Here is a 27500-nt window from a genome sequence, read left to right as displayed (position 1 = left end):
TGTCCTCTTCAAGCGCAGGAAATCCGTCTCTTTCTTTGCATGCTGAGAACGTCTCACTCGTTTCTGCAGTGGACAAAACAGACTTCAGCCTCATTACACCTCACTGCACCTCATTACACCTCACTGCACCTCATTACACCTCACTGCACCTCATTACACCTCAGTGCACCTCACACTACACTTCACTGCACCTCATTACACCTCACTGCACTTCATTACACCACACTACACCTCACTGCACCTCATTACACCTCACTGCACCTCATTACACCTCACTGCACCTCATTACACCTCATTACACCTCACTGCACCTCACACTACACTTCACTGCACCTCATTACACCTCACTGCACCTCATTACACCTCACTGCACCTCATTACACCTCACTGCACCTCATTACACCTCACTGCACCTCATTACACCTCACTGCACCTCACACTACACTTCACTGCACCTCATTACACCTCACTGCACCTCATTACACCTCACTGCACTTCATTACACCACACTACACCTCACTGCACCTCATTACACCTCACTGCACCTCATTACACCTCACTGCACCTCATTACACCTCACTGCACCTCACACTACACCTCACTGCACCTCATTACACCTCACTGCACCTCATTACACCTCACTGCACCTCATTACACCTCACTGCACCTCACACTACACCTCACACTACACCTCACTGCACCTCATTACACCTCACTGCACCTCATTACACCTCACTGCACCTCACACTACACCTCACTGCACCTCACACTACACCTCACTGCACCTCATTACACCTCACTGCACCTCATTACACCTCACTGCACCTCATTACACCTCACTGCACCTCATTACACCTCACTGCACCTCATTACACCTCAATGCACCTCATTACACCTCAATGCACCTCACACTACACCTCACACTACACCTCACTGCACCTCATTACACCTCACAGCACCTCATTACACCTCAATGCACCTCACACTACACCTCACACTACACCTCACTGCACCTCATTACACCTCACTGCACCTCATTACACCTCACTGCACCTCATTACACCTCACAGCACCTCATTACACCTCACTGCACTTCATTACACCTCACTGCACCTCACACTACACCTCACTGCACCTCACACTACACCTCACTGCACCTCATTACACCTCACTGCACTTCATTACACCTCACTGCACCTCATTACACCTCACTGCACCTCACACTACACCTCACTGCACCTCACACTACACCTCACTGCACCTCATGGCACCTCATTACACCTCACTGCACCTCATTACACCTCACTGCACCTCACACTACACCTCACTGCACCTCATTACACCTCACACTGCACCTCACTGTACCCCATTACACCTCACTGCACCTCATTACACCTCACTGCACTTCATTACACCTCACTGCACCTCACACTACACCTCACACTACACCTCACTGCACCTCATTACACCTCACTGCACCTCATTACACCTCACTGCACTTCATTACACCTCACTGCACCTCATTACACCTCACTGCACCTCATTACACCTCACTGCACCTCACACTACACCTCACTACACCTCACACTACACCTCACTGCACCTCATTACACCACACTGCACCTCATTACACCTCACTGCACCTCATTACACCTCACTGCACCTCATTACACCTCACTGCACCTCACACTACACCTCACACTGCACCTCATTACACCTCACACTGCACCTCACTGTACCCCATTACACCTCACTGCACCTCATTCCAGCTTATTACACCTCAATGCACCTCACACTACACCTCACACTACACCTGACTGCCGCTCATTACACCTCACACTACACCTCACTACACCTCATTATAACTCACACTACAAATCACTGCACCTCATTACACCTCACTGCACCTCACACTACACCTCACTGCACCTCACACTACACCTCACTGCGCCTCATTACACCTCACTGCACCTCACACTACACCTCACTGCGCCTCATTACACCTCACTGCACCTCACACTACACCTCACTGCACCTCACACTACACCTCACTGTGCCTCACACTACACCTCACTGCGCCTCACACTACAGCTCACTAAACCTCACACTACAACACACTGCACCTCACTACACCTCATTATACCTCACACTACACCTCACTGCACCTCATTACATCTTATTACACCTCACTGCACCTCATTACACCTCACTGCACTTCATTACACCTCACTGCACCTCACACTACACCTCACTGCACCTCATTACACCTCACTGCACCTCATTACACCTCACTGCACTTCATTACACCTCACTGCACCTCATTACACCTCACTGCACCTCACACTACACCTCACTGCACCTCACACTACACCTCACTGCACCTCATTACACCACACTGCACCTCATTACACCTCACTGCACCTCATTACACCTCTCTGCACCTCATTACACCTCACTGCACCTCACACTACACCTCACTGCACCTCATTACACCTCACACTGCACCTCACTGTACCCCATTACACCTCACTGCACCTCATTCCAGCTTATTACACCTCAATGCACCTCACACTACACCTCACACTACACCTGACTGCCCCTCATTACACCTCACACTACACCTCACTACACCTCATTATAACTCACACTACAAATCACTGCACCTCATTACACCTCACTGCACCTCACACTACACCTCACTGCACCTCACACTACACCTCACTGCACCTCATTACACCTCACTGCGCCTCATTACACCTCACTGCACCTCACACTACACCTCACTGCGCCTCATTACACCTCACTGCACCTCACACTACACCTCACTGCACCTCACACTACACCTCACTGCGCCTCATTACACCTCACTGCACCTCACACTACACCTCACTGCGCCTCATTACACCTCACTGCACCTCACACTACACCTCACTGCACCTCACACTACACCTCACTGCGCCTCACACTACACCTCACTGCGCCTCACACTACAGCTCACTAAACCTCACACTACAACACACTGCACCTCACTACACCTCATTATACCTCACACTACACCTCACTGCACCTCATTACATCTTATTACACCTCACTGCACCTCATTACACCTCACTGCACTTCATTACACCTCACTGCACCTCACACTACACCTCACTGCACCTCATTACACCTCACTGCACCTCATTACACCTCACTGCACTTCATTACACCTCACTGCACCTCATTACACCTCACTGCACCTCACACTACACCTCACTGCACCTCACACTACACCTCACTGCACCTCATTACACCACACTGCACCTCATTACACCTCACTGCACCTCATTACACCTCACTGCACCTCATTACACCTCACTGCACCTCACACTACACCTCACTGCACCTCATTACACCTCACACTGCACCTCACTGTACCCCATTACACCTCACTGCACCTCATTCCAGCTTATTACACCTCAATGCACCTCACACTACACCTCACACTACACCTGACTGCCCCTCATTACACCTCACACTACACCTCACTACACCTCATTATAACTCACACTACAAATCACTGCACCTCATTACACCTCACTGCACCTCACACTACACCTCACTGCACCTCACACTACACCTCACTGCACCTCATTACACCTCACTGCACCTCACACTACACCTCACTGCGCCTCATTACACCTCACTGCACCTCACACTACACCTCACTGCGCCTCATTACACCTCACTGCACCTCACACTACACCTCACTGCGCCTCACACTACACCTCACTGCGCCTCACACTACAGCTCACTAAACCTCACACTACAACACACTGCACCTCACTACACCTCATTATACCTCACACTACACCACACTGCACCTCATTACATCTTATTACACCTCACTGCACCTCATTACACCTCATTACACCACAGGCTGCTCATTATACAGTGCATCATATAGACTAGCAGATACAGATAATGGATTATAACACAGTAAAGAGTGTGATTCAGGACATGTCCACACCTCTTCATCAGGAAGTCCCTCTTCATCCATCACTTTCTCCAGTTTTTGCTGCCTGAATACAGTCACAAAAAAATGGAAATAAAAAGCCCCACACACTTCAAGGCACATACGCACAACAGAAAATGGACCTTGACATCTGACTTCAGAGATAGAGTCTGCGATAGACCTCAGTGCGAGTGAATCAAATTCAGAGTCAGTGACGCAGTGACTCTTTGATGTGTCTGAAGCTCTTATCTATAACGTGTTTTTAATTCATAATGAGGATACGAGTCGTAATGAGTCTGTGATTCAGCATGAGTCTACAACTAAAACAAAAGACCAGAACATTCTGAAAGGTATGGAATGTGCAGTAAACACACACACACACTTGCCCTGGTCAATGTGGCAAAAGTATGCACGTGTGTGCATTTGTGTGTGTGTGTGTGTGTGTGTTCTGAATGTATAGTTTCTGAGTGCTCATTAAAAGTTAATAAGTAGTAAAAATTCACTTTATTATTAACTGGGTCACTGAGAAAAACATATCCTACACTTCTATGTGTGTCTGTGTGTGTCTGTGAGTGTGTGTGTGTATGTGTGTGTGTGTGTGTGTGTGTGTGTGTGTATGTACCTCATCTCTCTCTCCTCGTGCTGTGTGATCAGTGTACTGTAGAAGTTCTCCAGAGTTACCTTGGCCATGGTCACTCTCTCCTTCGTGTGATTACTCATTAATGACCCGGAGGTGTGGCCTCGCATCGCCATGTCTACCTAAAACACACACACACACAAGTACAAACACCCAGTTTATCACACAATGCAGACCGCACACACACACACACACACACACCACCTGCTAGATCTATCTAAAGTGCTATGTACCCTCTTCCACATACATGAGCTGACAGATGTCCATGATTGGCTAGTGTCACTGTGATGGACAGGAGAGCGCATGGCCCGTTGTGCTCTACTGGATGTCTGTGGAATTCAGACTTGTGATCAATAGTGTAAACCCTGTTCTGTTGCTCCACTCAGAAGCCTGTGAACGTGATTCGATTCAGAACGAGTGCGATCCCAGAGAATGATCTACGCAGCAGAAGAGGCAGAGAAGTCAGAGGACACTGGGGTGTAAACTGTGCTAAAATGTCCACACCCTGAGTAAAGACACTGCTACACCGTGGATGCAAATTAAAAACAAAACCTTCAGACATTTCTGGGTTTTAAAATCAGTGGCTGTGTCCCTGGAGGACAGAAAGTCATCTTCACATCACATTAAACACCACATTACATTAACCTCATCAAGAAACCCATGAGACAGTTACTTTCCTGGGGGTTAAAGAGTTAAAGATATATAAAGCTATGAATTATAGACCAATCAGTATTGTGTTTGGGTTCTTCTTCTTCTTATATTATTAACATGATAACATGAGCTTACTTACAGAAAACATCAGAGAAATAAAAATGACAAAACCTGCACGCACGCACACACACACACACACACACACACACACACACACACACACACGCATAGGCGCACACACAAGCACACACACACACACGCAAGCACACACACACGCACGCACACACAGGGTTATTTGCATTGACTGTGAAGGAGAACATTGGGCAGACATCTCTAGTTATAAGAAATACTTCCCTTTTTAAAGAATTACTCATAAAGCTAACGTCATTCCTCTCTCTCTCTCTCACACACACACACACACACACAAACACCTTCTGTTTTTTTGTAAAGATCAAATAATCCCAAACGCTTTCTCACTGTGAGCTAACAACACCACACACACCCAGACACAAACACACAAACATACACACCCACACACACGCTGAGGCGAGACAGTCAAATAAGCAGTACTTTGTTTGTGAAGTTCAGGTAGTGATTAGTGGTGTGCGACACAGCCGTGGTCGAGCGCACTAACTTTAGAGACAAGCACACTCCACCTAAAAACAGTGAAGTGCAGAACGTGTGTGTGTGTGTGTCTCTCTCTCTCTCTTTACATTTAGAGGCGGCCAGACTGCGACTCCGTGATTCAGACCGAGTCTGCGACTCCGTGATTCAGACCGAGTCTGCGACTCCGTGATTCAGACCGAGTCTGCGACTCCGTGATTCAGACCGAGTCTGCGACTCCGTGATTCAGACCGAGTCTGCGACTCCGTGATTCAGACCGAGTCTGCGACTCCGTGATTCAGACCGAGTCTGCGACTCCGTGATTCAGACCGAGTCTGCGACTCCGTGATTCAGACCGAGTCTGTGACTAAATGGTCTAAAGCCCTATTCAGATGGAGTTAGTTAAGTGTGTGATGTAATTATTACCTGAGTATCTCTAGGATTTTAATCCAAATCCGTCATGTCAGTATTTTTTACAGACTGTGTACACGCATCTGGAAAGAACGTGGCGTATTTTACTTAATACAAAGTAACAAAGCACAGACTATAGCGTACATACACCAGTGTTTCTGACGCTAAACTCTTACACTTCTTAATGAACATTCACAATAAAACATTAACACCTGCAGTGTATAATTAACCAGGGTTAATTAAACTTTTACACAAGTGAATTAAGGTGTTAAAGCAGAATTAATTCACTGCAATCAGAGGTGTGTAGTAACACGCTATATTCACTTCCTTACACTGACCAGGAACTTTTTGAAAGATAATTACTTTTAAGAGTAGGATTAACAATAATTTAGAGTTTAGTCTATGATTATACTTGATTATTGTATTTTTATTTATTTTTCTTTCTTTGGATATGTGAGTTTATAATCTATTGACCACAGGGGTGTTCGTGGGGGGACCAGGGTGGGGTGGGAGGTTGGTAGGGGGAGGGGTTATACTGAGGATTTATGTTAAAATAGTTTGATTCATTATACATGTTGTTTGTCTCTGTGTGTTAACTTGTGAATCAATAAAAGTGTTAATTACAAAAAAAAGTAGGATTAACGGGTCGTCCTAATAGTCTTACTCAAGCTCATTTTTAATCACAGAAACGTACTTTTACTTCTCTACTCTCGGTGGCATTCCTCTGTTACTGTTAAATATTAATAAATATATGTAGTTTAATAATTAGTTTATATCACGCATAATAAGGTCACGAGTCTCGCCATGCGCTGCAGTGTCTGAATGCGGACGCAACAACCCTGACTTTTATAACGGATCGGTCCTGGAAGATAACGGCCGAAGAGGGGTAGAAGCGAGCGTGTTGATGAAGGCAAGACACACACAAACATTCTCTCTCTCTCTACACACACTTTCATTTCTGTTCTGTTCCATAGTCAACAGTCAACTGTTGGGAAAATGTTTGGGTTTTTTGTGTGTGTGTGTGTGTGTGAGAGAGATTTTGTGTTGAAAATGCCAGGTTGTTATTGTACCCAACACAGGACTGGGATCTGCTGATTCATCTTGAACCTGTACCCAGGTTTTATATCATATAAACAGAACAGACTTTCAGGTAGAGGTGAGATGTACAGTTCTGTGTACAGTCAGAGATTCGGGATTTTCACTTCATTTTAATCAGATCCCAAGTAACCAGTTGCTTTCTACTTAAGTCGTCTCATCGGATTCTTTATTACTCGTACTCACATCATTCTTTACATTATTACTGTTAGTTCAGTAATTATAAGTTGTTTACTTTTACTTGAATAAACTCTTTGGCTACTCTACCCACCTCTGCTGCTAAATGTACATCTACAGTGTGATATAAACTCCTGCAATGCCTTTAATTCCCTCCTCTGAATGAGCGTGTAAAAGGTTAAATCTCAAAGCCATGAATTAAAGTTGAAAACTTACTGAAAGTTAAATACTCATTGTTTTATACTCAGTGTATATTACTGAACGTTGAATACTCACTGTATATTACTGTAAGTTAAATACTCAGTGTAAGTCACTGTGAGTTAAATACTCAGTGTGAGTTAAATACTCAGTGTAAGTTACTGTAAGTTAAATACTCAGTGTGAGTTAAATACTCAGTGTAAGTTACTGTAAGTTAAATACTCAGTGTAAGTCACTGTAAGTTAAATACTCAGTGTAAGTCACTGTGAGTTAAATACTCAGTGTGAGTTAAATACTCAGTGTAAGTTACTGTAAGTTAAATACTCAGTGAAAGGTACTGTAAGTTAAATACTCAGTGTAAGTCACTGTGAGTTAAATACTCAGTGTAAGTCACTGTGAGTTAAATACTCAGTGTAAGTCACTAAGTTAAATACTCAGTGTAAGTTAAATACTCAGTGTAAGTTAAATACTCAGTGTAAGTTACTGTAAGTTAAATACTCAGTGTAAGTCACTAAGTTAAATACTCAGTGTAAGTTAAATACTCAGTGTAAGTCACTGTGAGTTAAATACTCAGTGTAAGTCACTGTAAGTTAAATACTCAGTGTGAGTTAAATACTCAGTGTAAGTTAAATACTCAGTGTAAGTCACTGTAAGTTAAATACTCAGTGTAAGTTAAATACTCAGTGTAAGTTACTGTAAGTTAAATACTCAGTGTAAGTTACTGTAAGTTAAATACTCAGTGTAAGTTACTGTAAGTTAAATACTCAGTGTAAGTCACTAAGTTAAATACTCAGTGTAAGTTAAATACTCAGTGTAAGTCACTGTGAGTTAAATACTCAGTGTAAGTCACTGTAAGTTAAATACTCAGTGTAAGTTACTGTAAGTTAAATACTCAGTGTAAGTTAAATACTCAGTGTAAGTCACTGTAAGTTAAATACTCAGTGTAAGTTACTGTAAGTTAAATACTCAGTGTAAGTTACTGTAAGTTAAATACTCAGTGTAAGTTACTGCAAGTTAAATACTCAGTGTAAGTTAAATACTCAGTGTAAGTCACTGTAAGTTAAATACTCAGTGTAAGTTAAATACTCAGTGTAAGTCACTGTAAGTTAAATACTCAGTGTAAGTTACTGTAAGTTAAATACTCAGTGTAAGTTACTGTAAGTTAAATACTCAGTGTAAGTTACTGCAAGTTAAATACTCAGTGTAAGTTAAATACTCAGTGTAAGTCACTGTAAGTTAAATACTCAGTGTAAGTTAAATACTCAGTGTAAGTCACTGTAAGTTAAATACTCAGTGTAAGTTACTGTAAGTTAAATACTCAGTGTAAGTTACTGTAAGTTAAATACTCAGTGTAAGTTACTGCAAGTTAAATACTCAGTGTAAGTTAAATACTCAGTGTAAGTCACTGTAAGTTAAATACTCAGTGTGAGTTAAATACTCAGTGTAAGTTAAATACTCAGTGTAAGTTACTGTAAGTTAAATACTCAGTGTAAGTCACTGTAAGTTAAATACTCAGTGTAAGTTAAATACTCAGTGTAAGTCACTGTGAGTTAAATACTCAGTGTAAGTCACTGTAAGTTAAATACTCAGTGTAAGTTACTGTAAGTTAAATACTCAGTGTGAGTTACTGTAAGTTAAATACTCAGTGTGAGTTAAATACTCAGTGTAAGTTAAATACTCAGTGTAAGTCACTGTGAGTTAAATACTCAGTGTGAGTTAAATACTCAGTGTAAGTTAAATACTCAGTGTAAGTCACTGTGAGTTAAATACTCAGTGTAAGTTACTGTAAGTTAAATACTCAGTGTAAGTTACTGTAAGTTAAATACTCAGTGTGAGTTAAATACTCAGTGTAAGTTAAATACTCAGTGTAAGTCACTGTGAGTTAAATACTCAGTGTGAGTTAAATACTCAGTGTAAGTTAAATACTCAGTGTAAGTCACTGTAAGTTAAATACTCAGTGTAAGTTACTGTAAGTTAAATACTCAGTGTAAGTTAAATACTCAGTGTAAGTCACTGTAAGTTAAATACTCAGTGTAAGTTACTGTAAGTTAAATACTCAGTGTAAGTTAAATACTCAGTGTAAGTCACTGTAAGTTAAATACTCAGTGTAAGTTACTGTAAGTTAAATACTCAGTGTAAGTTACTGTAAGTTAAATACTCAGTGTAAGTTACTGCAAGTTAAATACTCAGTGTAAGTTAAATACTCAGTGTAAGTCACTGTAAGTTAAATACTCAGTGTAAGTTAAATACTCAGTGTAAGTCACTGTAAGTTAAATACTCAGTGTAAGTTACTGTAAGTTAAATACTCAGTGTAAGTTACTGTAAGTTAAATACTCAGTGTAAGTTACTGCAAGTTAAATACTCAGTGTAAGTTAAATACTCAGTGTAAGTCACTGTAAGTTAAATACTCAGTGTGAGTTAAATACTCAGTGTAAGTTAAATACTCAGTGTAAGTCACTGTGAGTTAAATACTCAGTGTAAGTCACTGTAAGTTAAATACTCAGTGTGAGTTAAATACTCAGTGTAAGTCACTGTAAGTTAAATACTCAGTGTGAGTTAAATACTCAGTGTAAGTCACTGTAAGTTAAATACTCAGTGTGAGTTAAATACTCAGTGTAAGTCACTGTAAGTTAAATACTCAGTGTAAGTTAAATACTCAGTGTAAGTCACTGTAAGTTAAATACTCAGTGTAAGTTACTGTAAGTTAAATACTCAGTGTAAGTTAAATACTCAGTGTAAGTCACTGTAAGTTAAATACTCAGTGTAAGTCACTGTGAGTTAAATACTCAGTGTAAGTCACTGTAAGTTAAATACTCAGTGTGAGTTAAATACTCAGTGTAAGTCACTGTAAGTTAAATACTCAGTGTGAGTTAAATACTCAGTGTAAGTCACTGTAAGTTAAATACTCAGTGTAAGTTAAATACTCAGTGTAAGTCACTGTAAGTTAAATACTCAGTGTAAGTTACTGTAAGTTAAATACTCAGTGTAAGTTAAATACTCAGTGTAAGTCACTGTGAGTTAAATACTCAGTGTAAGTCACTGTAAGTTAAATACTCAGTGTAAGTCACTGTAAGTTAAATACTCAGTGTAAGTTAAATACTCAGTGTAAGTCACTGTAAGTTAAATACTCAGTGTAAGTTACTGTAAGTTAAATACTCAGTGTAAGTTAAATACTCAGTGTAAGTCACTGTGAGTTAAATACTCAGTGTAAGTCACTGTAAGTTAAATACTCAGTGTAAGTTAAATACTCAGTGTAAGTCACTGTAAGTTAAATACTCAGTGTAAGTTACTGTAAGTTAAATACTCAGTGTAAGTTAAATACTCAGTGTAAGTCACTGTGAGTTAAATACTCAGTGTAAGTCACTGTAAGTTAAATACTCAGTGTAAGTCACTGTAAGTTAAATACTCAGTGTAAGTTAAATACTCAGTGTAAGTCACTGTAAGTTAAATACTCAGTGTAAGTTACTGTAAGTTAAATACTCAGTGTAAGTCACTGTAAGTTAAATACTCAGTGTAAGTTAAATACTCAGTGTAAGTGTTAGTTCATCACCAGTCGGGTTTGTTTTTAGGGATGAAGTGAGTAAGTGCGATGACGTGGTCAGTAAAAGTTGGTATAAAATCTCAGACAGATCCTTTTAACACTTTCTGCATTACATATTTTTCACCATTAAACCAGTTTATTAAATCCGGATTAAACGCTGTTACCTGCGGTTGGAAAGTTCAGCTCTTTTCTTTAACGCTTCCCGCGATGCTTTTGTTCTTCTCCGCCAACTTCACGTCGACAAACACACACACACACACACACACAGCACAGAGTCTCTCTCTCTCTCTCTCTCTCTCTCTCTCTCTCTCTCTCTCTCTCTCTCACACACACACACACACACACGCACACACGTTGAGAAGTTCCCTGACCAGTCTCTCCAGTGTGTGTGTTCAGAAATGAAACCGCGCTGTTGTATACAATAAAAAGTCGTGAAGGTGTTTAATGGAGTGAAAGTCAGAATGAAGAAATTCGGAGTCTCCGACAAAAATGACGAGTTTCGGCCGAAATACGTAAAAATGCCCCTCCCTTCTTCTAAAACTACCCACAAACACCTCTCTCTCTCTCTCTCTCTCTCACACACACACACACTGGTCAAACAATAACGAGAACTAACTGCTCACAAAGAATTGGGCAAGCACCTAAACCACTTTCCTAATCTGTCTTTAACTGTGTATAAACGGACTCCAGTTCAGTCGCTGATTCCCGGGGCAGTGTGAATAACTGGTTATTCCCTTAAACACAACTTTATTTTCCTGAACAGTTCATGGATTTGAGATGATCCCATTTAAAACATTTCCTATTAGACATTTCATATAGCAGTATGTGTGTTTATGGGTTTTTGAGGATTTTATGCGCAGGTTCTGCGCATGTGTGACGCCCTCGAACCGCCTTCCTGCAGGACGGAAATGTGTTGGGGTTAAAATAAACGGTCAGAGTGTTAATTCCGCGGTCCGTCAGTGTGTGAGAACCGCGGGGAGACTCCGGTGTGGATTTGAGGGATCTGTAGTGATGGCTGCTGTTGAAACACTGCTTCATGAAGCTTAGAAACCTTTACGGACCTTTTGTTTCGAAGCAGTGGTTCGGAGCGCGTATCAAATTGGGCAAGTCACGTGATTTCCGAAAACGAGGCTTCGCTACGTCATCATTGTTTCGAAACTTTGTTTGCCACTAGGGGGCGTTGATCTCCAAGTGAACCCACGAACCCGTGTCTACGATGAGTTTAACTGGTTTCGGGTCAGTTTTATGATGTATGAATTAAAACTGAACCTGAATATCATCATGGTCCTTCTCCTGAATCATAACACCACCTTCATTTTGCTAGGCAGCTTTAATGACAAACACAGGTGTGTATAACTAAAAAGGTAGAGTGATAGTAATCACATGTAAATGGTCTGATTAGCAAAGACTCTAACTAAAACACAGAATACGAGCACTAATATTTAATTGTATTTAATGATTTGTAAATCATATTGGAAACATTACACAGTGGGTGTTCGTCTCACGTTGCCAGGTGTGTGTGCCCTGTGTGTGTGGAGTTTGCATGTTCTCCCTGTGCTGCGAGGGTTTCCTCCGGGTACTCCCTTTCCTCCCCCAGTCCAAAGACATGCATGGTAGGCTGATTGGCGTGTCCAAACAGTCCATAATGTATGAATGGCTGTGTGAGTGTGTATGTGATTGTGCCCTGCGATGGATTGGCACCCTGTCCAGGGTGTACCTCGCCCTGTGCCCCATGCTCCCTGGGATAGGCTCCAGGTTCCAGGACCCTGTAGGATAAGCGGTACAGAAGATGGATGGAACATTACAATGTTGTGAAGATATTTGTAATTGTTCTGTAAAAGGTGTCATTATGCTTGCGCATACTGTAGATCTCGTTGCTTTTACACTGTTTTGACCAGCAGGTGTCGCCAGCGTGTTCAGTTGATTCGAATCTTTGAAAAGTTTGTTTCTTCATTACTACTCTGCATATCAGTGATGATCGGTATTCATTCAGAAAATCCGCGTCAGTGACTCGGAGCACTGTACACTACGTGAGATGCGCATGGGTGTAGACGGCGCGCATGCGCATAGGTGTAGACGGCGCGCGTGCGCATTGCGAACTAGGCAGAAGGGGACGCAGTGACAAGTTGTGGTGTGTGTTAGTGAGCAGGAGGAGAAGGTGACACACTGAAGAGGATAAATATATAAATGCGCAGTAACTGAGTGAGTATAGTGTAAAGTACTGCTACTTTAACTGAACACCAGCGGGTTGGTTCTGTTTGTAGCGCGAGGAAGCTGAGCTAAACTGGTTAGCAACAGTGAAGCCTCCGGTCCGAAGGGGAATTAGCAGCCGAGGCTAATAAGCTAACAAACATGACAAGAGAAAAAGGGGCTATAAAGAAGAATCTAGAAAAGGAGAGAATGTTAAAAAGTGAGAGAATGCGGTGCAGTGAGCTTCATCTGCAGTGATTATAGTGCTGTCAGGTTCATTTCTCTGAACTTTCACTCTGTATCAGCTTCAGTCTGACAGCTTATAATAACCATTTACTACACACACACACACACACACACACACCATCACCTGCACCATGCGGTATCATTACTCCCCTTCAGACATTACACTGCACTAAATAGAAATCACCTCATTATTGGAAGATGATCAGTGAAATACGAGCACAGAGTGAATGAATAAACATTATAATCTCTGGGATTTCTGAAACCTTCTTTCAGAAACATTATTTGGCGTTTTAATTCACCATGCCATGGTTTTTGTGTGTAATGCAGTACTCAGTACAGTGCCATCATCTCTGCACTGATCCCTGCAATATTACACACTTCCTGCAACAGCAAGTGAAATAAACACAGGCACTTAATCAGGTTTAATCATAAGTATTTATTTACTGTTTTTACACTCTATTCTGTTTCCAGGTGCTGTGTGGAGTGAGAGAGTGTGTGTGTGGAGTGGAACAGGTGCTGTGCACCTCAGAACCAGAAGAACAGGTAAGTGAATGCTGCAGCCAATCAGAGACAAGCTGAGCTTTTTAAACTGACTTCTGATTCTCAGTGTGTTTCCCACTTTATACCAACTTGTTAAGAGCAGCTTTGTATGTGTTTGTGTGTGTGTAGGTGGCGGGGGAATGAGTGGGCGGCGGGGGGGCCGTGGGGGGCCGGAGCCCCCTGTGCTGCGGCGGCTGATCGAGCTTCCTGCTCCGGTGCTGACTCGGCACCAACTGAAGCGTCTGGAGGAGCATCGCTACAGCAGTGCCGGGAGATCGCTGCTCGAACCCATAATGCAGTGCTACTGGGAGTGGCTGGTGAGCTGCATGCCCCCGTGGATCGCACCTAACCTCATCACCACCATCGGCCTCGCCACCAACGCCTTCACCACGCTCGTGCTCGTCTATTACTGTCCCACTGCCACCGAACAGGTACAGACTGATTTATAACCGACAGATACAGACTGTTTCATAACCGACAGGTACAGACTGATTCTGATTCATAACTGACAGATACAGAGTGATTCTGATTCATAACCGACAGGTACAGGCTGATTCTGATTCATAACCGACAGGTACAGTGTGATTCTGATTCATAATCGACAGTTACAGACTGATTCATAATCGACAGGTACAGACTGACTCATAACCGACAGGTACAGACTGATTCATAACCGACAGGTACAGAGTGATTCTGATTCATAATTGACAGTTACAGACTGATTCATAACCGACAGGTACAGACTGATTCATAACCGACAGGTACAGACTGATTCATAACCGACAGGTACAGACTGATTCATAACTGACAGGTACAGACTGATTCATAATTGACAGGTACAGACTGATTCATAACCGACAGGTACAGAGTGATTCTGATTCATAATTGACAGTTATAGACTGATTCATAATCGACAGGTACAGACTGACTCATAACCGACAGGTACAGACTGATTCATAACCGACAGGTACAGACTGATTCATAACTGACAGGTACAGACTGATTCATAACTGACAGGTACAGACTGATTCTGATTCATAACCGACAGATACAGAGTGATTCTGATTCACAACCGACAGGTACAGACTGATTCATAACTGACAGGTACAGACTGATTCATAACTGCCAGGTACAGACTGATTCATAACTGACAGGTACAGACTGATTCTGATTCATAACCGACAGATACAGAGTGATTCTGATTCACAACCGACAGGTACAGACTGATTCATAACTGACAGGTACAGACTGATTCATAACTGACAGGTACAGACTGATTCATAACTGACAGGTACAGACTGATTCTGATTCATAACCGACAGATACAGAGTGATTCTGATTCACAACCGACAGGTACAGACTGATTCATAACTGACAGGTACAGACTGATTCATAACTGACAGGTACAGACTGATTCATAACTGACAGGTACAGACTGATTCTGATTCATAACCGACAGATACAGAGTGATTCTGATTCACAACCGACAGGTACAGACTGATTCATAACTGACAGGTACAGACTGATTCATAACTGACAGATACAGAGTGATTCTGATTCATAACCGACAGGTATAGAGAGACTGTTTTTAACTATCCTGTGTATATCTGTGTGCGTGTGTGTGCGTTCAGGCTCCATTGTGGGCGTACCTGCTGTGTGCAGTAGGTCTGTTTGTATATCAGTCTCTGGATGCGATCGATGGGAAACAGGCTCGGCGCACTAACAGCTCATCACCACTAGGGGAGCTGTTTGATCACGGCTGTGACTCTCTGTCCACTGGTACGAGTCAATAAACACCTACTTAACACCTCTGACACACACACCACAATATAATCTGCACTCATACACTTATATACTTCAGTCTAGTGTAAGTGTGTGTTATTTATTCTGTGTGAGAATGTGTGTGTTATTTATTCTGTGTGAGAATGTGTGTTATTTATTCTGTGTGAGAATGTGTGTTATTTATTCTGTGTGAGAATGTGTGTGTTATTTATTCTGTGTGAGAATGTGTGTGTTATTTATTCTGTGTCAGAATGTTATGCATTCTGTGTGTGAGAATGTGTGTTATGTATTCTGTGTGTGAGAATGTGTGTGTTATTTATTCTGTGTGAGAGTGTGTGTTATTTATTCTGTGTGAGAGTGTGTTATTTATTCTGTGTGAGAGTGTGTGTGTTTATTCTGTGTGAGAGTGTGTGTGTTGTTTATTCTGTGTGTGAGTGTGTGTATGTATTCTGTGTGTGAGAGTGTGTGTTATTTATTCTGTGTGTGAGAGTGTGTGTGAGAGTGTGTGTGTTGTTTATTCTGTGTGTGAGAGTGTGTGTTTATTCTGTGTGTGAGAGTGTGTGTTTATTCTGTGTGAGAGTGTGTGTGTTGTTTATTCTGTGTGTGAGAGTGTGTGTGTTGTTTATTCTGTGTGTGAGAGTGTGTGTGTTGTTTATTCTGTGTGTGAGTGTGTGTTGTTTATTCTGTGTGTGAGAGTGTGTGTTGTTTATTCTGTGTGTGAGAGTGTGTGTTGTTTATTCTGTGTGTGAGAGTGTGTGTGTTGTTTATTCTGTGTGTGAGAGTGTGTGTGTTGTTTATTCTGTGTGAGAGTGTGTGTTGTTTATTCTGTGTGTGAGAGTGTGTGTTGTTTATTCTGTGTGTGAGAGTGTGTGTGTTGTTTATTCTGTGTGTGAGAGTGTGTGTGTTGTTTATTCTGTGTGTGAGAGTGTGTGTGTTGTTTATTCTGTGTGAGAGTGTGTTGTTTATTCTGTGTGTGAGAGTGTGTGTGTTGTTTATTCTGTGTGTGAGTGTGTGTGTTGTTTATTCTGTGTGTGAGAGTGTGTGTTGTTTATTCTGTGTGTGAGAGTGTGTGTGTTGTTTATTCTGTGTGTGAGAGTGTGTGTTGTTTATTCTGTGTGTGAGAGTGTGTGTGTTGTTTATTCTGTGTGTGAGAGTGTGTGTGTTGTTTATTCTGTGTGTGAGAGTGTGTGTGTTGTTTATTCTGTGTGAGAGTGTGTGTTGTTTATTCTGTGTGTGAGAGTGTGTGTGTTGTTTATTCTGTGTGAGAGTGTGTGTGTCTGAACTTTTTATCTGTGAAGTTGGATGGAGACGCTGTGTTTCTCCTGTAGATGAACTGATTTACTGACTTTCATTCTGACTCTTTTATTGTTTTACATTCTTCTCTGTGTGTGTGTGTGTGTGTGTGTGTGCGTGTGTGCGCGCAGTGTTTGTGGTGTTGGGGACGAGTATAGCAGTTCAGTTGGGGACGAATCCAGACTGGATGTTTTTCTGCTGTTTTGCGGGAATGTTTATGTTTTATTGTGCTCACTGGCAGACCTACGTCTCTGGAACGCTGCGATTTGGCATGTGAGTTTCTCTCTTTCTCTGTCTGTCTCTCTCTCACTCACTCACTCACTCACTCACTCACTCACTCACTCACACACACACACACACACACACACAAACACACACACACACAGAGCATGTCCAAAGCAAACACTGTCACAAAAGAGAGATGAGTGTTAGATATAAGGAAACACACCAAACTCTGCAGGTTGTCCTCAGTGGTGTAATTTTATTGTCATTGTTTATATGTAGCGTACGCAGGGTTTTCCTCACCACAGAAAGGCTTAGGCGCAGCACCTGTCTTTTTGCAGAGCACCGATGGTCGGTAAATAATATAACTTAAAATTTTCTTCCAATCATTTTAACACCATCACCCCCACCACCATCATCACCCCCACCACCATCATCACCCCCACCATCTCCACCCCCACCATCATCACCCCCAGGAACCCAGACAGCACCTAAGCCCTCTGAAAACTTCGGGAAACCCTGCGTACATGCTCTGTTTAGCTGTTACATGGGTCAGTAGGGGGTGCTGTTGTGTTCATAGAGTTAAAATACAGAGAGAGCACATTGTTCACATGATGATTGGATTCTTTCGCGGGTTTTTCTAAAACAGGGATTACCTGTGAGTGACCGATAGCCCGATATTATCTCTGGCATGCAACAACCGACACACACCACGTTATAACCGTTAACAGGAGCTCTTCAGTAGCTTTCAGACAACAACCAGCTCTGTGCAGTGTGGAGCTCTATTTCTAGTTAAAACATCTCCACAGGCTCTGCTGTGGAGCTCATTACTTTTCATTTCCAAAGTCTTCAGATCAGAGACATTGTTTTATTCAGTAGATAAGTGTTGGTGAACCGGACCACCGTGGCTGACCTGGTGGAGAAGTACTCTTCTACCACTGCTAGCTCTAGCGTGAAGCTGATATAACACTTATAGTCACATAGTGCGTACAATGCCATAGGGCTGCTCGATTATGGCAAAAATCATAATCACGATTATTTTGGTCAATATCGAGATCATGACTTAGACGGTTTTATCTTTCTTGTGGACCAAAGGCTCTCTTTCTGTCATCTTGGTTCGAGCTGAACTAAAAATACCGCAGTCTGCGGGAGCGAGTTTGGGCTTTTAGGGAGGGGTGAATAATGGCTTATGGTTTTTAAAAAGATAAAACCAGAACATTGTGAAACGGAACGCGGTTCAATAATCGTTTTATCTCGATCATTTTGTTTTCATAATCGTCGGAGGCCATACTCTGAATTGAAATGGAGAATTTGATTAATCGCACAGCTCTTCAGCGCCGGCCGTGACTGTGCTCTCTCTGTAATGTAACTGTACGGTTGTGTGGTTGTGTTGGTCAGTCGAGGGCAGAGTTGAGACGCGTCCCTCTGTGTAACACTGTGTAGATTTGACAGCACAGAGCTGCAGCTGTCTTTGGCTCTGCTGCACATTTTCACCGCCATCATCGGCCCCAAATTCTGGAAGTTAACGGTAAAATCCAGCACCGATCGGCCAATCACAGCTGCTCTAACTGCTACAAGAATGAAGCAATCCACTTCCTGCTTATCTGCCCACAACACTGACAGGAAACAAGTTTACTGCTGTAACTAACACTGCTCTCTTCCGTCTGTCTGTCCATCCCTCTCTACTACACTATTCCCCATCTGTCTGTCTGTCCATCCCTCTCTTCCTCCATCCCTCTCTTCCTCCATCCCTCTGTTCCTCCCCTGTGTGTGTGTGTGTGTGTGTGTGTCAGTATTGATGTGACTGAGGTGCAGATCTTCATTATGGTGATGTATTTGCTGGCTGCAGTGGGCGGATCTGCTTTCTGGCAGGCTCTGGTAATTCACAATGTACACAATTCCTCTTTAATAGTAATTAATGACTGATAACTGATGACTAATTACTAATTAACTATTAACAGTAATTATCTTTATGGAGTTGACGCTGTGTGTGTGACTTCATTTCTAATCGGCATTGAATGGAGCGATTCTGTGTCATTTGCATAAAAGTAATTTGCATAACCTCACTACACCAGAGCAGAGTAAGTGAACAAGTATGTGTGTGTGTGTGTGTGTGTGTGTGTGTGTGTCTTTCGGGTTGCCAGATCCCAGTATTAAACATCCAGATGAAGATTATCCCGGCTCTGTGTACGTTCGTTGGTGCTGTGATTTGCTGCACTAATTATTTTAGAGTCATTTTCACAGGAGGAGTCGGAAAGAACGGCTCCACCATTGCCGTGAGTCTCTCTCTCACACACACACACACACACACACTGCACAAGAACACACCACTTCAAATCCATATTATATCTCACACACTCAGAAGTGCAGCTATTAATCTATTTAGTAAGTAGCATTATTGTTATTATTATTATTATTATTATTACTATTATTTACATATACACAGCTCAGTCCTGTTGCATCGTGGCACAGATGACTGTAATAAATCATTATGTAGTGTGTGTTTGTATTTATTCAAACTGAATCCTGACTGAAACTGGAAAGTCACTGTGTGTGTGTGTGTTTGTTGGTCTCAGGGGACGAGTGTGTTATCACCAGTCCTGCACATCGGCTCTGTTATACTGCTCGCTATGATGATCTATAAGAAGTCCGCCATCCAGCTGTTTGAGAAACACCCCTGTCTGTACATCCTCGCCTTCGGCTTCGTCTCCGCCAAAATCACCAACAAACTTGTGGTGAATACACGCGCACACACACACACACTCACACACACTCTCACACACACACTCACAAACACTCACTCTCACACACACACACACACACAAACAAACACACACACTCTCACACTCACTCACACTCTCACACACTCGTAACATGCAGATCTTCTAGTGTATAAATTGCAGACTGAATCGTATCAGTGTTTTTCCAGTTCTGCTCCTTTAGTCCCCTCTAACACACACTAAACCCCTGTTCAGATGGGATTAGTTTTGTGGAGGTGTGTAATGTAATTATTTCTGGAGTATTTCAGGGATGTTATTCATGTGGTTCATTTACCACAGAAATGTTCTGTTTTGTAACCGGAGCAGTAGACCTTTTACCCGTCCGCACTGACATGTTGGTAAAGATCGTGTGTTTAGTGTTTTTTCTTCGCTATAAAGACTCCAGGAAGCGATTGCTCTTTTCTCTTTCACAATCGTTTTACAAAACTGAGAACAGTGAGGTATACATACCCTTTAAAAGGGCGTGTCAGAGCAGTGACACGGCCTGGGTTTTAGGGAAGTTTAGGTACAGACTGTGAGCTGTTAGTTATGGTCATGTGACCTACCAATAATCAAGCATGGCCACGCCCCCTACAACAAATCACTTATCCCGAGTGAACCCTTCAGAATTACTACACACATCCTCAGATTATATGACCTAAACACACACACACAGACTCTGAAAACTAATCCCGTCTGAACAGTATGTTGACAGTATTTTGTTTGGTGTGTTATGAATATCAGATCGAGTGGTGTTGTTGTTGTTGTTGTTGTTGTTGTTGTCTCTCCCAAAAGGTTGCACACATGACGAAAAGTGAGATGCATCTTCACGACGTGGCGTTTTTGGGTCCTGGACTTCTGTTTCTCAATCAGTATTTTAACAGTTTTATAGACGAGTATGTGGTGCTGTGGATCGCACTGGTGAGGAATCGGTTTCAACTGGCTAAAACTTGGAACAGTGTGAACGCAGTGCAGTGCTTAATGAAGGGCGTGCGTGTGTGTTGTGTTTTACAGGTGCTGTCGCTGTTTGATCTGGTGCGTTACTGTGTGAGTGTGTGTAACCAGATTGCCTCACACCTTCATATCTTCATCTTCAAAATTAAACCAGTAGCAGCTCAATGAGACACGCACACTGCTGCCGACTCTGTGTGTGTGTTTAAAACCGTCAGCGTGCCACAGGATGATCCTGATCACATGATTTATAAAAGATGTGATTATAAGTTTATGAACACTTTAACTGACAATGAAAAAACTTACTTTTATTTAAATTATTCTGTACTAAAAGTAAAAACTAATGCTTTGTGTGTGTGTGTGTGTGTGTAAGTAATAACAGGTGCTAAATCTCATCACATCTCTGAGAAAACTTTAGAAACTTGCATTTTAAAATAAAAAAAGAGAAGAGGTTAGAGAAGTAAATTTGATTTGTCGGCGTCTTCATTGGTGTTTCCATGGCAACCGCCGATCTTTAGCAGTCGTGGTGATAATGATCACCATTCTGAGATCACGCCCATTCTGTCCTCCCCACACACACGCACACAGTGAGGATATTAACACAGATCTGTAATACAGTATGGTGATTATACCGTATGAACCTGACTCGCGGCCCGTGCCTCGCCCCGTGCCTCGCCCCGTGCCTCGCCCCGTGCCTCGCCCCCTCATCTCCTCAGTATTGCATGCTTTGGTTGTTTATTGTTCTTTTTAATTTACATGTAATACTATCTGAATTAAGTCCAAATGAATGATGACTGCTGCTACAGATGTATTGTTATTTGTAAATCCATCATCATTATACATTTTATTGTATTCTGTAAAAACAGGTATCATCTCTTGTTTTGTTTTTTTGTGTATCTATGTGTGTGTGTGAAGTTTAATTCAGACTCCAGCCATAAGCTGATCTGTACACATTGTCCCCTGTGCTGATTCTCTCACACACACACAGCTGGAACCCAGTCTGCTCTGATACTGGTTATGTACATCAGCCCAGTAGCTCCAGCGCAGGACTACAGAAACCCGTCTGGGCTAGTGGAGTGTGTGTGTGTGTGAGAGAGTGATGAAGAGGACAGTGTGGACGTTTCAGTGGAACAGTTTTACTGATGAAGCTCACCTGCTCTCACGCCTCAGTGCAGTTAAACAACTCCTACTCTCCCGTCTCACGGTTTCCTGCAGCAGGTAACATGGTAATGCTGTAACCTTCAAATTAACCACATTTTTTTGTTCCTTCTGCCCACTTTCTATTTTTCTGAATTAAGATTTTGCCCTGTTTATTTTTCTAAAACTAAATATTTTCCATTGACTTAAACATATTCCATAAACTATATTATAAATTGAAAGTACTTTGTTCCTATTTTTTTGTCCCTTTATTTTGTTACTTGTTTTTTTTTATTAATATCTAATCTACATTTCCTGAATAATTTATTGTGTTTCTAAAGCAGTTTCCTGACTCCCTCCATTTATTTGGATTTTTATTAAATCCTCTTCGATAAGTTGAAGCTCTTCTTCGTGCTGTGTGAAATAATCCTGCTCCACTGACACACTGATGTGTACACGTTTACAGCACTCTTACGGAACACGTGTGTGTGTGTGTGTGTGTGTGTGTGACTTATCCTCACACATCAGCTACTGTTCTGTTATTTTAACATATGGATTATTGTAAAAAATATTTTATTTAATGTTGCTTTTGCATTCTGTGCCTGAATCCACGCTGTGGGTGTGTGGCAGCGTTCAGTCTGCCTCGAATGTTACATGGAATTAATAAAAAAAAGACATTTAAAATTCATTTGTAAATTTTACGCTTTACTTACACTCATTCAGTGGAACTGCACTAATCACACACACTAGTCACACCTACACACTAATCACATGCTCAATGATCACACATACACTCAGTATAATTATACACACTACTCACACACAGTTTATTCAGAGTCTCTCAGTAAATTTATTTGGGGGTGGGAGTGGATTTATTTATTTATTTATTTTATACTATATTTAGTTCCAGACTGCAGAGTGAACCTGAGTGTAGATTTGAGAAGAAGAAAGGAGGACATTTGTAACTCTGAACCTCTGAGTAAAGGATCTCTCTCTCTCTCACACACACACACACACGGCCTCGTCTTGGTCTGTAAAAACCTGCGTCAGTACCTACATGAGCATGGACTGCAGAGCGTTCCTGACTGACACCATCTCCTCCTGCTGCTGTGGGGAAACAGCATTCAGTAACGAGCATTCTGATTGGCTGAGAACAGTAGAGTAGAATACACTCCAGGTGCGTCTCAATCAGCTCCCTAGTTCAGCAGTTAGGGTGCTGAACATGGAGTCATCCATTTTAAGGGCTGTCCCAATCTCAGAGCACTGGAACGTTCTCTCCATAAAAAATCCCACAATGCACCACAAAACCCAGGGAGCATTGATGCGCTCGATGTTCCCTTACTGGAAATGACATCACGTTTTCTGAAGCCTCTCAGCTCGAAAGAAACGGGGGACGAACTCTCAGGTAACTTCCGTCTAAACGATTTCTTACGATAACGAGTTTTAACTTTACTTGACGTTCTATATTACAGTTTGTTTGAGTCTAACGACTTAAGTGTTTCATGATTGTTTTTTTAAATCCACTATCTCACCTACGATCCTGCTCAACATATGACAGAAATACGTGTGATTAAGCTAACACTGCTAGTAGGCAAAACACAAGTAATATGTCGTTAATATTTTTACGGTTTAAATTTTTGGTGACGTTTTACAAGGCGAGTACGTAGTCGCGTGGCCGGATGTTATCCGTGTCCCAGTGTGTAATGAGCCAGGGTCCTTACCACTGCCCCAACTCCTGTACACCACGTACTGATTCACCTCCTGCTGAACCAAGGAGCCTGTCGAGACACACCCTCACTATCAGACCTGATGGTAGGACACACTTACTGTGTTCATCAGGATTTTCTTGTGCAGCAGTGCCGTCTCCTGGCGTAACTCACTCATGGCCACAATGTTCTGCTCCTCGTGAGCATCCTGAAGCGCCTGTGTGCTCTGCAGGGACAAAGCAATAAACAAAATCATTATACACATAAATAAAACATCATCCAGTCTCATTCAGTATTCTCACGCACACACACGCAACAGTACACAAACAGTTTGGCTTTTAGAACACAATCATCATCTGTGCAGAATTTCTGCATGTGTGACTTTATTAAAGTGCATCCTCCTGAACAAAAAGGGGTGTTTGTGTGTGTGTACTTTGATATAGTGATCTACAATCTCCTTGAGCATCTTCAGTCTCTCGGTTTGTGAAGCTCTCATCTGCTGAAACATAATCTGCTGATGCTGGAACAGAGACTGACATCAAATAAACACAGTTAAACACCACTACAGTGTCGAGCACTACAATCTGAACAATACTACAAGCATTACAAATTGTTGGATGTGTGTGTGTGTGTGTGATAGAGAGAGAGAGTTACATTAGTATTTGAACAGTTTATTATATTAAATGAGTGATGAATTGTGAGCATCAGTTCTACAGGTCCTCAGAGATGATCAGCAGTACCGTGAGTTTCTTGTCCTGGTCTTTGTTCCTCTGCATGTCGCTCTCCCACTGCTGGAACACGGATGAGAACCGAGTGCTGTAATCCTCACACGCCTGAGCCCTGGAATACACAACACACATCATGTCATCATGTTACTCATCAGACAGACAGATTTCTGCTCAGAGTATCTGCTGGAGATTTAGGTGGTTTTCACACTGGGCTCGTTTGGAGCATTTGTTTTGAAACCTGGTGAATTTTCTCCCTTGGTTCGGTTCGTTTAGACAAATACGAACACGGCGATCATGCTGGGCTCTACACCAAAAATAACTGCAATCTACACTTGCACAGGAATCTTTAATCATATTAGAATTATTAATCAACTACACAGCTTCACTGGCTTTGTATTTATTATAATTAACGATGTGTTACCGCTCTCTCTGATGAGACCTCCACAGTGCCTCGATCTTCTGCTGGCTGGTTTTCAGAGATGAGCTGGTGAACGACTCTAAACACTTCCTCTTAGCCACAAACGACTTGTTTATTTCCGCTGGAGGAAGAACACACAGAGAATATAATGAGCCTCTGTATAAAGTCACAGCTGACAGACATCTCCAGAGATTTTATACTAGAATCACACGTTCCCATATTATCATGATACCAGGGCTGGCAGGCTTTTTTAACGCATTCATGAAGTGTGACTAATTAATTATAAACTAACGTGTTAAAAAGATTAACACATTTATTTGCATACCATCGAAGCACCTGAAATACCACTTGAACTCAAAGCATGTTTTAGTGAGCTCTACACTTAGCACAGTCAACATTTACCAAGTCTACATCAGGAACACGAATAAACATGATAGCTAAATGGACAGTCAGGTCCAGATTATAAATAACACCACCTTGAAGCTAAGGAGTCCTGGTGGTCATGCTGGAACAGGTCTGGGCCTTAGTTCCAGTGAAGGGAAACTGTAAAGCTACAGCATACAGAGACCTTCTACACAACCGTGTGCTTCAGAGTTTGTGGAAACATTTTGGGGGAAGAACCACATATGGGTGTGATGGTCAGGGGTGCACATACTTCAGGCAGTACAGTATGTTCCATTTAAAGGGGTCCCTGGCTACTAACAGATTGAGAACCCATGTTCTAACGCACTCTGCGTCCTTCTCAGTGAAGGACGTCCCGTAACTCTGTTCTCCAGATGAGTCCCAGTAAAACGTAAGTTCTACAGCACTACCTGAGGAAGGTATGTTACATGTGGTGTAAATACATCACCTCCAAACGTGTCCAGCATGGTCTTCACCTCACCACTGCAGAGACAGACACATTAACATTAAAATAAAACCTTATACTAGTGCTAGAGCTGAGCGATACCACAGCATCATATCTATATCACCATCAATTATGTCACAATACTCTTCTGAAAAATCTTGGATACCATGTTATATTTTTATTACATTAAAATTTTTTAATAAAAATTACATTACATACACACAGACTGGAAGGAGCTGATCTGGGGTTAAACTGTTTTACACATTTTTTTAAAATATAAAATTCATAAAATTCATTTTTGTAGCCACTAAATGAAGTATTTTTAAATAAACAGTGCTGTGTTACGGGGGGGGGGGGGGGGGGGGGGGGTTTCTCTGAGATTCAGTCTCTGACGATCAGATGATTAAATGGGATGTTTATTTTTATTTATGTTTATTTCCTCACCCGTGTGAGACTGTGAGACTCCTGTCTGTGGAGGAGCGCCGCTTCGGTCTCCTCACTGTGGCACCTGAAGAAAAACAGGATTTACTTCACATTAAACAGGATTAGGGATAGGGTTAGGGATGTAGGTGACACTTCAGCTGGTGCTCATGTGTGTATGGACTAATAATAATAATAATAATAATAATAATAATAATAAATAACATGTACATAATTAACAGTGTCGTGACAGTCTGTATCTTATTTTCAAAAATAAATACCTGTATTATTGGTGTCCCTGGAAGAAGTACAGTCTTTAAGAGACATTGTTCTTTATTAATAGTCAAATTAATCTTCAGTTTTACTTCAGCTCCTGTCAGAGAGACGGTACAGCACTTAGCCTCAACACTGCTAAACAACCCATCCTTACAGCAATATTTTTAAAAATATACTTTAAACATTATTTGAATTGGCTACTTATACATATAGAGTTTAAAAGGCGTCTGCTTAAATACATAATTAAAGAAATATTGGTAGAATTACGCTACCAATCTGATATTAAACAGACTAACGGAACAGTAGCTAGCTGCAGTTACTTATCTAAATAAAAAAGTTGTTATGACCTGAAAAAAACATGTAAACACAAAGCTATACTAACGTTTAAACTACATCAAAACCATTCTAACTACTACACTAACTGTCCCGCTTTTTTTTCTTCTTTACCTCAGGCGGGGCATTAGCCGGTTAGCATTTTACAGCTCGAGCACTCAGGGACGTCACGAGACCCGTATTAAACAGTCAGTGCTGTGCCATTAAAAAAAAACAACGACGACGACATGTTTAATACCATTTTTTTATTATTATTTTGGGGAATTTTTTTTTTACCTGATATTTACTTTGGTTCAATGACACAGTTATATAAAACATTATAGCAATTACGGTATTTTATATCGT

General features: G+C 41.8%; 3 protein-coding genes across 11 annotated transcripts in view; 1 reads left to right on the top strand and 2 right to left on the bottom strand.

The window, feature by feature from the left end:
• The window catches only part of stk38b (serine/threonine kinase 38b), a 20633-nt gene extending 8745 nt beyond the window's left edge, over positions 1 to 11888 (bottom strand). Inside the window, exons 1-4 of one of the 2 annotated variants that reach the window (XM_053674207.1) lie at positions 11472 to 11888; positions 4617 to 4753; positions 4010 to 4061; positions 1 to 63 (exon numbers count right to left, since the gene is read on the bottom strand). The exon at positions 1 to 63 is cut by the window's left edge and continues 60 nt beyond it. In XM_053674207.1, the coding sequence (XP_053530182.1) occupies positions 1 to 63; positions 4010 to 4061; positions 4617 to 4747 (246 nt within the window). In that variant the 5' untranslated portion in view covers positions 4748 to 4753; positions 11472 to 11888. The remainder of the gene's footprint in view (positions 64 to 4009; positions 4062 to 4616; positions 4754 to 11471) is intronic. The other variant, XM_053674206.1, reaches the window with a different exon arrangement.
• A 356-nt stretch (positions 11889 to 12244) lies between these two features.
• cept1b (choline/ethanolamine phosphotransferase 1b) lies at positions 12245 to 23115 on the top strand. 3 transcript variants are annotated; one of them, XM_017450399.3, is made up of 10 exons: positions 12245 to 12653; positions 14215 to 14286; positions 14413 to 14714; positions 15915 to 16062; positions 17490 to 17631; positions 19024 to 19108; positions 19725 to 19856; positions 20157 to 20315; positions 21135 to 21260; positions 21354 to 23115. In XM_017450399.3, exons 1-10 carry the CDS (start codon positions 12641 to 12643, stop codon positions 21459 to 21461), a joined length of 1287 nt encoding a protein of 428 aa, XP_017305888.1. In that variant the 5' UTR covers positions 12245 to 12640; the 3' UTR covers positions 21462 to 23115. The 3 variants fall into 3 exon arrangements, with proteins under 3 accessions (XP_017305888.1, XP_017305887.1, XP_017305890.1); XM_017450398.3 differs by lacking the exon at positions 19024 to 19108 and adding an exon at positions 19374 to 19458 and having other exon boundaries at positions 12250 to 12653; XM_017450401.3 differs by lacking the exons at positions 12245 to 12653; positions 19024 to 19108 and adding exons at positions 13372 to 13509; positions 19374 to 19458.
• Positions 22596 to 27500, bottom strand: part of LOC108254925 (synaptonemal complex protein 3) — a 5938-nt gene continuing 1033 nt past the window's right edge. For 2 of the 6 annotated variants that reach the window (XM_017450409.3, XM_017450408.3), the window contains exons 2-9: positions 26828 to 26919; positions 26571 to 26634; positions 26130 to 26164; positions 25283 to 25400; positions 24874 to 24973; positions 24567 to 24665; positions 24255 to 24359; positions 22596 to 23534 (exon numbers count right to left, since the gene is read on the bottom strand). In XM_017450409.3, the coding sequence (XP_017305898.1) occupies positions 23481 to 23534; positions 24255 to 24359; positions 24567 to 24665; positions 24874 to 24973; positions 25283 to 25400; positions 26130 to 26164; positions 26571 to 26634; positions 26828 to 26873 (621 nt within the window). In that variant the 5' untranslated portion in view covers positions 26874 to 26919 and the 3' untranslated portion in view covers positions 22596 to 23480. Of the gene's footprint in view, positions 23535 to 24254; positions 24360 to 24566; positions 24666 to 24873; positions 24974 to 25282; positions 25401 to 26129; positions 26165 to 26570; positions 26635 to 26827; positions 26920 to 27169 lie in introns of all 6 variants that reach the window. The other 4 variants (XM_017450410.3, XM_017450404.3, XM_017450406.3 and 1 more) reach the window with 4 other exon arrangements.

The sequence above is a fragment of the Ictalurus punctatus genome, chromosome 21 (genome assembly GCF_001660625.3).
Source record: "Ictalurus punctatus breed USDA103 chromosome 21, Coco_2.0, whole genome shotgun sequence".
NCBI classification, from domain to species: Eukaryota; Metazoa; Chordata; class Actinopteri; order Siluriformes; family Ictaluridae; genus Ictalurus; species Ictalurus punctatus.
The sequence above is the reverse complement of the archived record's forward strand: the minus strand, read 5'-3'. Positions and strand labels throughout refer to the sequence as shown.